This window comes from Diceros bicornis, chromosome 20 (genome assembly GCF_020826845.1).
Source record: "Diceros bicornis minor isolate mBicDic1 chromosome 20, mDicBic1.mat.cur, whole genome shotgun sequence".
Lineage (NCBI taxonomy): Eukaryota > Metazoa > Chordata > Mammalia > Perissodactyla > Rhinocerotidae > Diceros > Diceros bicornis.
In genome coordinates this window covers 20,314,904-20,327,689 of record NC_080759.1, presented here as the reverse complement: position 1 = coordinate 20,327,689, position 12,786 = coordinate 20,314,904, and the positions used below count along the sequence as shown (strand labels likewise).

Sequence of the window (12,786 nt, the reverse complement as noted above, 5' to 3'; positions counted from 1 at the left end):
ACATCTTCTTAAACTAAATCCCAGATTTTTCTCCCCTTTTACTCCTATAAAAGTGGTTATAATCAAATTACAATGCATAGACTATATATGGAAATATTTAATATATCTTGGAACTTAACAAAACCCAAGTCCCCTTCACCTTCAGAATAATGTACTAAAGACTATCAAAAAAAAAATCTGCTAGCCAGAAAGACAAAACGAACTCAGATATGAACTGGAAAACCAAAGAACTAGGATATTATTCTTAACCAATTTTGGAAGCAAAACAGAGAAAGAAAAGTCAGCCTGTCCTATTGTGGAAATAAAGCTGCTGAATTTGCTAAGACAGTAAAATTTTTTAAGTCAACTATCTGGGGAAGCCAACTGACAAGAGACAGGTGATCAAAGGAGAAACATGGCATGACTTGCTACACTCCCAAGACACTCAAGGAGGTAAATCTTCACTCAGCTCCTCTTCTATTTCCAGGTCACATAAAGAGACATAGGGTAAGGTTCACGAATCAGAGCCAAGGATAAGGAAAGTAAGCACAATATCTCAAGTGCCAATCTTAACCTAGTTTGTGAACCTTAACCTAGAAGGAAAGTTTCCAGTTAACTAAAATAATGAAATCCAATATCATCCTACAAAGTGATGGACTATTTAAAGGACAGTACAACTTAAAAAATAGTGATACAGTTTTGATGTAGTCTGAGGATTTTATTTTGCATATGTATTTATATTCTTACTGCTGAGTTGTTTTCTAAAATTTAATACATCTATCTCCTTTTTTATGGCCTCAATTTCCATTTACTAATATTATAAAACAAGCATAATCTTAGTTTCAGCTCTGCAATAAAATAGCTTACGGGGCTTGATCAAGTGTCTAGGCCTAAGTTTCTTCACTTGTATACTGAAAGGAGCTGGCCCAAATGACTTAAATGAACCCTTCCATTCTAAAATAATCATTCTATAATTCTGAATGATGGCATCAAGTTGTTTTGGGCAATATTCCCCTTCAACTGGAGAAACACTGCCCCTGGATTAAAACAGGGGGTATATTCCTTAAGCAATCATTCACCACATCAACACTGGTGAAGATAGTACTGTGGATTTACCCCCACCCCAACTCCATTACTTTATCCAACCTCCAACACCACAAACCCATCACTACCTACTCATTAATTTACTTACAGAGGAAATGGGTAAACCAAGCCCCACTGTGCTGAGGACAGTGGTTGTGATGGTACCATCATGGTACGGATACTGGATGCTGTTGTCTTTACAGAAAAAGCCTCTCTGAAATGGATATATTTGGCCCAAATTTAGAACAGCCATAGGCATGGAAGCTGTTGGGGAAGGGAAAAAAAGACACACATGGTTAAGTTCAATTCACTCTGTTAGGAAGTAAAGTCTACTGAATGCGATGCAAGTCTTAACCATATTTTCCCCTTTCTGAAAAAGGATCAATACTCCATAATATCCAAGAGTGAAGACTGAGGAAACCATGCAGCATTAGCTTGTTCCTATCAACCCCACCTTCATCAAGTACAAATTTTCTTACTTGCGTTGACCTCTGATTTTAGAGACAATCAATAAAAGAAACCCACAGGGAAGAGAATAAAATTGGCCCATGGGAAAATAAAGTTGGGAAAACAAGAAGGCTTTATATTTTACATTTTGTAACCAATTCATCTTTAATTGAATTGCTCAGTATCTTAAATACGTTTAAGAAAAAAAGGCAAAACTCAGTAAACATATCTAATAATTAAGAGCATCACAACAGCCAAATGTAGTTAAGGAGGGTAAAGATATAAAATTTTGTTTCATATCAAAATTTAAATTAATAGAGTTAGAAAAGGACAGAAACCATAGTATACTTGATAACAAAAACAGAAAGAAACAAGCCCTTTGTTTTCCAAAGACAAATTAAAAATGGTTTTTATTAGCCCTGGCAAGGTTCCAAAATCACTTTAGTAAGTTATAGAGGAATAATTTTCACCCAAATAAAATGAAAAACCAAAGAGAAATTAAATAACTTAGATTAGTGGCTTCTTAAAATGTTAAAATTGACCATGCTTTTGGGCTTTGTTTTATACAATTCAAACGTTCACTACTCACTATACACTCAATACTAGGCTAGGCCATACACAGGGGAGACAAATTAGTGTAAAACAAGACACTAGGTTCAAGAGCCTAAATTGTACATGTAGAAACAGAATGCATACTCAGGAAACTGTTTAAAAAGTAATACCAAGATAGGTTTTGGGGGGATGACGAAACTGTTCTGTTATCTTGATTGTGATGGTAATTCCACAACTCTAAGCATTTGTCAAAACTCATAGAATTGTACAACAAAAAAAGTAAATTTTACTGTATGTAAATTTAAAAAGAAATACCATAAAAGACAAAAAATATGACTAATTTCTAAAGTGGTATAAAAGGTCCTATAGGAATTCAGAGGTCAACGTGAACTGCAGTAGTTAGAATAGACTATTAAAGAAAAGGCAACCGAGTTGAATTTGAAAACAGCAAGTAAATCACAGGCAACAGGGAGGGGCTCCAGGAGAGCATTTAGTGGTAGAGGGATGCAAGGGCAGCACGAGGTCACAAGAACAAGAGCACAGAGGGAATGAGCAAGGAGTGTTCAAGGTACAGAACATTTTACAGCCAAGATGTACTGCGCGCTCACACATGCCAGGCACTAGGCTACACAGATTAACTCAGAGATTAACTACAACAGGTTAACTCAACCCTGTGAAGTAGTATTATCACTTCCCCTATTTTCACATAAAGTTACTATGAGGCTTAGAAAAATGCGGAACCTTACTGAAACTACTAAGTAGTGGAACCAGGATTCTAACACAGGCTGTTTCTAGAGTCAGTAGAGGCAAGTGATCTGGCTAAATTAACAGGTTCAAGTTGTGACAAGGAAGATATGATTGGGGGGAGGGAGACCTGTTCTTTGAAATAGCTATTTCAGTATAAAATATGTATTATGTTCATAATAAAACCTCAAAGTTAACGGAACAAAATCTTCTTTGCTGCAGGTTCTCTTAATTCTGCAATTTTGTGGTTTTTAATGAGAGGAAGCAGGCTTCAGACTTTTGTGTTTACTAAAAAGATTATGTATTTAAAATACTAACCTAAGAAAAGACCTATCCTGTAGGAAATGAAATATGACTGTCCTCTTTTGCTCAGAGTCAGCAACAGGATAAAATAAGGGGTTTTGACATTAACTTAAAAAAAAAAAATAGTAGAAAGGGGAGCATTTAATACAGCTTTGAAATAATCTAGTAATTAAGTGATATGTAGTGTGTTGATAGTGAAAACAGAAAAGGATGCAAGAAAAGAGTGTTTTGAATATAGAAATGATTCGACTTGATGACCTATCACAATTGCTGAGGCAGACCTAAAGATGACACTTCAGGGTTGGGAAGTAGGGAGAAGGATGGTCCCACTGACAGAAATAAAAGTTGGGAGGGGGAGCTGGTTTATGGTGGAAGAAAATTAGTTTAGTATTGAGAATACTGCCTTTGGGGTGATCTGACACCTTAAATGCTCAGCCTTATCTTTCACTCTTCCCCATGCAGCTCTCAAGGTTCCAATCACACTGAACCATCTGCTGTTGCCTAAACATACTATGTTTTCAAAACCCTAAGTGTCTTCATATATGTTCAGCCTTCTACTAGGGATATTTGCCCTCTCGTTTCCCCTTCAAGTACAAGCCAAGCACTCCCTATTTACTTGTCCCAGGGCACCTTGTACATACATCTATCACAGTGTATTTTAAGTTGCTCTCTTCATTCTGTCAGCAACTTGAGGGCAAAGACTATATCATTCTTGTATCGTGCACACAAAGGCACACAGTTGGCTCTGAATAAAAATTCACTGAATGGCTAAATGAATAAAATTCAGGATAAAGATCAGCAGTATAGAGAGATATGCAAATTGTTGGCATTAGAGGTGGTAATTTAAGCCAGGCGAATGAAACAATTCTCAGAGAATGTCTAAAGTCAAGAATAACAGAGATAAAACAATCAGCTAATGACTAATCTGCAAGATGAAATCATGAAAAGGACTGTAGTAGAGAGAGAGGAAGAAAGGATGATTACATGCTCCAGAGGTCAGGGATGTGTCTGTCTCATTCAGCAGCACATACTGGACATTCTTTGAACAAAAGAATGAACCATAGTGAAGTCGGACAATGTTGTGATACAAAAGCCAACCGAAGTAGCTTAGAGTAACAACTTTATATCTAGGTAAATGTAGGATGTCAAATTCAAAGACATCAAGGAGAGTGAAAACTGAGTCAAGATTATGAGGTTTGAGGCAAAAGGGTGTCATTGGTAACCTGCGAGAGAGTGTATTACACCACCTCCACTAACACAACAATATCTTTACAAAGAAACCTCAGTAACGAGCTTCAATATTGGGCTGTCGTTGTCTAAGCATGAATCTCTTTCTTCAAGTTAAATATATCACACTGATTTCCTCTATTGCTCATATGTTTTATATATACACATGTGAGCACACACATGCCCACCCCTACGGACTGAATTGTGTCCCCCCCAAAATTCTTATGTTGGAGTTCTAGCCCCCTATTTTACTGCATTTGGAGATAGGGCTTTTAGGAGGTAATTAAAGTTAAATGAAGTCATAAAGGTAGGGTCCTAATCCATTAGGATTGATGGCTTTATAAGACGAGGAATAGAGAGAGCTTGCTCTCTCTCCACATGCATGTACCAAGGAAAGGCCATGTGAAGATACAGCATGAAGGCGACCATCTGCAAGCCAGGAAGAGAGTCCTCACCAGAACCCAACCATGCTGACATCCTGATCTCAGAATTCCAGCCTCCAAAACTGTGAGAAAATAAATTTCTGTTGTTTAAGCCACTCAATCTACAGTATTTTTTATGGCAGCTCAAACAGACTAAGACACACACACACACACACACACAGGCATATCCATCCCCCTAGAGTAAACAGTCACCTTTACTCTAAAAAGCAATGGAATATTCTCTGCTATAGAGATTATTTTAATGGTAATTTTTTACTCTAGTACTGGAGAGTTCTGTGTCAGTTAGTGTTATAGTAAGATTCTGCTCAAAATAAGCCCTTCCATAGGGCATATTTATCAAAGTATATTCTTTCCTTAATATATAAAGGATATAGAAACTATTTTTGACCCTAATCATAATTCTCGGATATTTTTATCTTAATTAAAGTTCCCTTAGTAAGAGAAGTCACTGTCACTTTTAAAAAGTTCAATCTTGCTAAACACACTTCAATCTTGGTAAACACATTTATTAGCTACTGTAAGTCTGCTCTTAGTGCGTCCCTTCTAAGATATATCAAGGAAGATAGACAAATGAATATCTGGATAGGCATGTATATGTATATATGTTTCCTATATTCCTTAGTTTCTCCAACTAAGTGATCATTGAAATCTCTCTGATTTTATATATAGTACACACTTCCTTAAAGACATGCTGTTACAAAATATTCCAACAGAATAAATCTCAAATGCATTTTAAAGAGAGAAAGATTGAAGTAAACCAATGTTATTTCTAATATGTAGAAACAAAGGTAAAGAAAAACAAGTACTAAGTTTATTTTTTGAAAAGAATGAAATAAAAATCTAGATGTTGAAGTGATTATACTGACTTCAGTACCCACTAACTTTCCCTATTTCTCAAAAGATCTCATTTTCAGACATCTAAATAAATATTATGCTATACCACAAGGAAATTCAAATGTCCGTCCTCTTGAAAATCTCCTCTCCGTATTCATTCAGACTTTTCAATTCCTATTATATGGCAGTCACAGTACCAGGAAAGGGAAAAGGAAAAAAGACTAAAAGAGGGAAGGGTGGAAAAAACCTCACAAAAAAAAGCTTTAAAAAACAGAGAGATAAGTGCCACAGGAAAATCACACAGCTGTAACTGCAGGCAGAACTGCAGCTTAGAGGATTTGACAATGGAGCAGTCAGGATCCCAGCAGGAACCAGCACTCTCAAACTGGGTAATTTAAGATGAGCTTAATAAAGGACTATTTGCAAGGTATGACAGGTGTAGGCAGAGTCAAGACATAGTGCAACTTCCTGAAGCTGCTACCACTCCTAGGCCTTAAAGGCTGCTTGAGAGGAGCCTCTGGGAAAGCCAACATGACATGATTTGGCAGGAGGAAGCCAGGAGGATAAACACAGCCACCCCACTCTCCTCCTGCCAGTGCTTCCCAGTATCCAAACCCATCTAGAAGCCACAGGGCAAGGTCAGCCTCCTGGCACCGAGGACAGGGTAGACAATGATGAGAACAGGTCTGCATAAGGAAACAGAAGATATCTAGAACCAAGAGGCAGAAGGTGAGACCATTCTGGGTCTCAGCATGGAACAGATGGTAACTAAAAGTGGATAACTCAGGAGAGTTTAATAAAGGGACTATTTACAGAATCTATATTAAGTCTATATATTAAGAAGTTTAGACTTTATTCTGTAGGTGACAGGAGACACACAATCTAATCTGTGCTTTACTAGGGGGAAAAAACTCTGAGAAGAGCTGTATAAAGGAAAAAGCAGTGTAAAGTTAGAATAGAGGGAAAGTCCAGAGGCAAGAAATACTAGTGTATATGAGAGATGTTGAGGGCCTGAAATAAAGGAGTAACACTGGAAATAGAAAGAAGAGACGGATTCTAAAAATGTTTAGGAGATTGCTCCTACAGCACTATGGACCATGTCTCTGTACAGGTATATATGGATGTGTGTCTGTGTCTCTCTTAAATATATACACACATACATGCACATACACACACACACACACACACACACATGTCCCTACCTTCAGCCTTTGGTATCTCTACAGAATACATTTCCCATTTTTCCTTTACCATGAGTAGATTACTATCTCATAGCACTGCCCCCACAATCCTGCTTATAGTAAGTACTTCAAGGAATATTTGTTGAATGAATAAATGAACAAAAGAATAAACAAGTGAGCAAAAGCCTCTGAAGCACAAAAACAATAATCTTGTGTAACTATAAATTTAGGTCCTGAAAAGTTCTGAGTGATTGTTCTCTCCAAAAGACTCAACTTAAAACAAATAAGCCAAGAAAAGACCAAAACCAAAAAAACTGGTTAATAATCTAAAGTCCAAGAACATGCTAGGGAAGCACTTCCAATTCTGTTCTAACAATTATTTCTCAAGCTTGTTTTCCACGGGGTACACAAAGTAGTAACACATAAACAGACTGATATACCCATGTTAATTGCTAAAAGAAATTTATAATTCACAAACGCCTGGAATCTCGAAGGCAATTTCCATACAGTCCAGCATTACCTCCAAGCAAAGCTTCAGACCTGGCTACTGTGGAAGCACCTCTCTCAGCAGCACCCCTCACTCTTTTCCCCATGAGAAAAGAAGTTGGGCCCCAATTCAATCCTCTTTACTGATCCATCCAAAACAGAGGTCCACAAATTCCCTGCAGGAAAGCAGAAGGATTACATTTCCAAATGAGGTGATAAAGAGTATAAAGCAATAATATTTCAAAATAGGACTTCACAAATAATTATCAGCTCCAGATCCATCTTTTCCTAGTCTCTTCTCTAGAAACACTAGAAACAATAGGATCTGCAACTCTATCACTAAGCACATGCTTACTAAGCACATACGTACACATCCTACCCCATGACAGACGTGTTGGATTTCCATCTCAATATCCATTCTACACATCTTCAAAGTTAGCAAAGGACTTTGTTCCAAGATTCTCATATAAAACATTTTTACATACCGTACAGCTTTATAGTACATACTATACTGTGCACTCTCAGTAAAAAGGATAAATCATAATGTGGTCTCTTATTCACCAGTAAAAAATATTTGCTCTTCCAGGAAGCACCTAAAATAATCAGGGCAGCCAAGCTTACAAGACTCTTAAATAGCAATCCTGCTAGTCTTGCAGCAATTTATAAACACAAAACACAGACATACTTAAGAGAAAGGTTTGCTTTACAGTGAAAAGATTAATACTATGGTTGTTTGTAGATATTTACTGTGAGTTCTTAGAGTTTCACTACTCAAAAGAAACAGTCATGTTCCATGACCCTTCTCATATATGTCCAAGAATAAGAATGGAAACTAACATGTACTGAGCACCTATTATAGGTCACCATCATGCTAAGGCAGTTCCTCATACATTACAACTGAATATTATCTTCACATAAAAACATATTTATACTTCAGATTTCCTACCATAAAATATAGAAAAAATTTTTAAAAACCTAATCAACAGTATGAGTATGGATCATACACATAGAAATATGTCCATTATATTGTTAAATGGACAAAATAATCTGTAAAAGCATTATGTTTAGTATAATTTCATTTATATAAAACCAATTATTTGTGTTTATGTCTAAAAGTACACTGGAAAGCCTAGAGGAATATATAAACAACTTTTAAGTAGTTATCTCCAGAGATGGTAATAACACAAATCAGGTAGAAAACTCATTTCCTATTGTATATACTTCCATGTTTGAATATTTTATAATAAAACAAAAGCTCTAGATCATTAATTTTGAATTTTAAAAAATGCTTTATCACAATGAAAAAGTTTTTTGTTGTGTTTCCTGAAATTACGCTATACATGCGAGTTATCTGAAAAAGTCCTACCTATGGTAAAGAGATTGTTTGAAAGCAGGGCAAAGGAAAAAGTCTATTTTTCTATTCTCTTTAAAACAAAAAACAAAGCAACAGAAATTATCCTTTAGCCTGAATGATAGGATCTCAGAGATCTTCAGAGAAGTACAGCAACAGTGAAATAATTACTTTTTGGGATTTTCCTCTCTTGCAACTTTTGAGAACTATGAATACCAATGACATATGAAGTAGATAAATCATAATAACTATACGTCTAATATCTCCTTAAAAATTTATAAAACAAAGGTAGTTTTTCACCTTAAAAATTTTGCTATAACATTTTAGGCCCTTCCAGAACATGCTTATTGTATAGAGAGTAAAAATAATCCTGAGGATCATCAGTTTAGCAGAGGCAGTCGAATACAAGCCATAACGAATACAAATACCTTAGTCACCACTTCTTGAAAAATCTTGTAAAATAATGGCACTCAGGCAGATCAACCTAAAAGGGTGGAACTGTCTTTTTATTATGTAACAAGCAAAGGAATATTACTCCAGCAAGCCTGTCAAGTTTTTGATTTTAAAAAAAAATCTCAAAATTGATTACATATTAATATAAACCAGCATTAGTCTGATAGAGAAGAGAGAGAAAAGAAAATAAACAACTTCATTTAGGGCAGTGTTGTCTAAAAGAATTTTCTATCATGACAAAAATGTCCAATACAATGTGCTGTCTAATATAGTAGCCACTAGCTACATGTGGCTAAATGAGCTCTTGATATGTGGCTAGTGAGAATGAAGGACTGATTTTTTTATTTTACTCACTTTTAATTAATTTCATCTTAAATAGCTATATATGGCTACAGGCTCTCATACTCAATAATGCAGATTTAGAGGATTAAAAATAAACTAACAAGTTGAGAACCATCAAATTGCTACTTAATACACAGCAAAACTAATTTTGATTCCAGAAACTCAAGAGGAAATAATTATGAAGTACTTGAGTAAACAGGGGTTTTATTGTGAGCCAGAACTCAGAAAAAAATTCCCCCACACGTACACTTTTGGCTTGCTTCCTTTAAAATACTATCCCTACCGCATCCCCCAAATTTTAGAATCTTGAGCTGGCTTCTCTCTCCAGGCAACTAGCCTTCCTATAAGAGGAAGCAAGAGGGCCTGTCAAGTATGTCTGGGGTACACTCCTACCTCCCTCACCAACCTCAGATTTCCCTATTCTTCCGTCCTGGGGTAAGTTCCTTCATCTCTAACCCAGCAGAGTACCTTTTTGTCTCTGGCTGCCCAAACCTCGGCTTTACAGCACCCCATCTCCACAGCAGCTACCAACCGCTTCCTCCTCTTTCCAGAATTATTCTTACCCTCAGAAGAGGCCAAGAACACTTGGCTTAGCTGTACAAAAATAATATTAATCAAAGATTTAAGATTTTGTAATTCACACCAGGTATCACAATATTTATGCTTACAGAATATCATGAAGTTTTAAGTTTCACTTCAGTAAAAGCTAAATTTTGTTCCTAGTGTATTGCCTGGTCATCTGCTTCTCACCCGAGGAATTGTAAGGAACACTCAATCTCTCTCAAGTGGGTAGCAGTCATTACTGTTAGAGCAGGAAAAAAATACAATTCTTTCCTCGTAGGCTTCTCAAGTTATCCCACGTGGTGAAGACTCCAAAGCAGCAGTTCTTAACTTCTAGGGGGTTCACGGACCCCTTTAAGATTCTAATGAAACTATGGACCCTCTCCTCAAAAACATACGAACCTGCGCCATACAGTTTCACAATGTGCACATAAACACACCCCAAAAAAAGGTCATCTATGAATACTTCTATTATAAAGGTATAAGAAATATAATAAAATAATTAATATCCTAAAACCCACAGACCAAAGTGATCAGTAGACTATGACCTCAAAGAAGAACAGAATTAATTCAACTTGATATTCCTACATCATCCCTTAATTCTCTGCCCCCCTCCCCCCTCCTAATTTTACCCTTTTCCCATAATTTCTCTTTACTTTCTATACTTCCTCTCCTTATTTGGCTATATTATAGAACTCAGGTCATTTTTGGTGTTACCTATGCTTTTTTGCAATCTTGTTTCCTGTTCTAATTTCAAAAGCAGAAGTTTATTTCTTAAAAGTGAAAAGAACATAGAACAGAAATTAATGAAACAGAAAACAAAGGAAAAATCAGATCAACAAAACCAAATGAGTTTTTATAGGTTAATGAAATGATCTGTCTTGTTAAAGGCTTAAGAAAACAAAAGAAAAACACAAATATAACAAATTATTAAAATTTTTAAAGGGGACTAACTATATCTCTGGGCTAAATTTTATCAGAAATTCAGAATACTAAGTAATTCACCCAAGAGTACACAGCTCTTGGGTGTGAACTAGGGCAAATAACCAGTACTACACAGCCGGTAAGCAAGGAAGCCAAGATTTTAACAAAAAGTTCCTTTTCTTTTCACCACATCATACCACCTCTCTTTTAGGAGAGGAGTCTAACCACCAGGGTCTCAGTTCACCTATTTACAAATGAGAAAGAAGAATGACACTATCTCCTAGGTCCCTTTCAGTCCATGATTCTATGAGCCTATGCTGGTCTGTACACAGACCAACAACCAATTCCCTTCTGTGGGTTACACTGTAGGTGAAGGTGCAGCTGCTCTGTGTGACCTAAGATACATCTTGGGCTGTCTGAGCCATCCTAATGTCTAAATACTTCTCGCTGCAAACTATGGAAGAGAAACGTGAAACCTCAGCAAAACTTATAAGAAAAATAAACAGAGAGGGAACTGCTTCTAGGAGGTGATGTTTTACCATAAAGGTAACGGATAAAACCCATATTAAGAAATAGTCTCCCTTCAAAAAAAAAAAAATCCAGCACATGTAAATTTAACCATGTTTGTGCATTTTTCTACATGTATATTTGGGTCTAACAAGTAAGTCTACAGGTACTTTTGTGAAATTTGCTCCTATAAACCCTTTCATTTTCTCCTTTTAGCAGTTCAAGGTTAAAAGTAAATAAAATTTTTTTGGCTCTTTACTACTTTGTGTTACTTGAGCCGTTTTTAGAAAATTCTATTCATTCAGAACTCAAGGAATGTTCTTTATTTGGTGTCCAATTTGGTTTGAACAAAATACATTTTGGGGGAAAAATGCAATATTTTTCTTGCTGTCTTTGGAAACAGGTGTTACAAAATCTTTCTAGAATCACATGAAAAATCCTCCTGCTAATTGACAGGAGTTATGTGTTATTTCTGAACAGAAAGGATTTTCTTCCCTTCCTTTGTAAAGCATCATTAGATGTCCAAAAGTAAAGAAAGTCATTCAAAATTTTATCAACTTAACAAGTGAAACTAATAAGTCTGCCAGGTAAGATAGTTTGTTTCCTCTACAAATCAAATGTAGACACTCCTTCCTGATATTATTCCTGATCATCTGACAAATGTTTCATGTCTGGCATACAGCTAAACATTCGTATCTGGCACTCAAGAGAGAATGAAGACTAAATATGAGTATCTGAAATTATCAATTAGAAAGAAGATAGCTGAAGCCATGACGTTTAATTAAGATCACTCAGAGAAAGTGACAACAGCCATAATCTTGGAAAGAAAACAAAAAGTCAATATAGCCAACTAATAAGTAATGAACTATCAGCAAACTAGGATGAAGAACATGAAAAAATAGTGCAGGGAAAATGAAGGGGCACCTTTTAAAAATGTCAATAACAGTAGCTACTTTTTACTTAACTCCCACCATATATCCTGACAGTGTGCTAGGTGTTGTAGCTTTACAATCCTTCAATAACTTTAAAAGGTAAATATTATTACATCATTTTGAAGATGAATAAACCCGCCCAAGGCCACTTAGGCTGCAGAATTAGGATTCAAACCCAGGCAGATCGATGAGGCCATGAACTCACTGAGGTCACATGGTCTTAACAGATGCCAGTTACAAAGAAGCTGAGTAGAAAAAAAACAGACAAGAGGTTACTGATGAACCCTGACAGAAGGCCTGCAGCACTTGGAGTAAGAACAAAAGACCAAAAAGAATTAAGGAGTGAACGAGTGAGTGGACAGAGACAACTTTAAAATGTCTTCTGATAAAAGAAAGTAAGGGGAGAACTTGGTCCATACTTGAAGGACAAACACGGC

At 36.2% G+C, this 12,786-nt stretch overlaps 1 protein-coding gene across 4 annotated transcripts in view; it reads right to left on the bottom strand.

Annotated features, from left to right (window-relative positions):
• Positions 1 to 12,786, bottom strand: part of PLPP1 (phospholipid phosphatase 1) — a 96,407-nt gene that overhangs the window by 63,586 nt on the left and 20,035 nt on the right. Inside the window, exons 2-3 of one of the 4 annotated variants that reach the window (XM_058564080.1) lie at positions 7,314 to 7,455; positions 1,172 to 1,326 (exon numbers count right to left, since the gene is read on the bottom strand). The exons of 1 other annotated variant lie outside the window; for it this stretch is intronic. In XM_058564080.1, coding sequence (XP_058420063.1) covers positions 1,172 to 1,326; positions 7,314 to 7,386 — 228 coding nt within the window. In that variant the 5' untranslated portion in view covers positions 7,387 to 7,455. The remainder of the gene's footprint in view (positions 1 to 1,171; positions 1,327 to 7,313; positions 7,456 to 12,786) is intronic. 2 more of the 4 variants (XM_058564083.1, XM_058564081.1) reach the window with 2 other exon arrangements.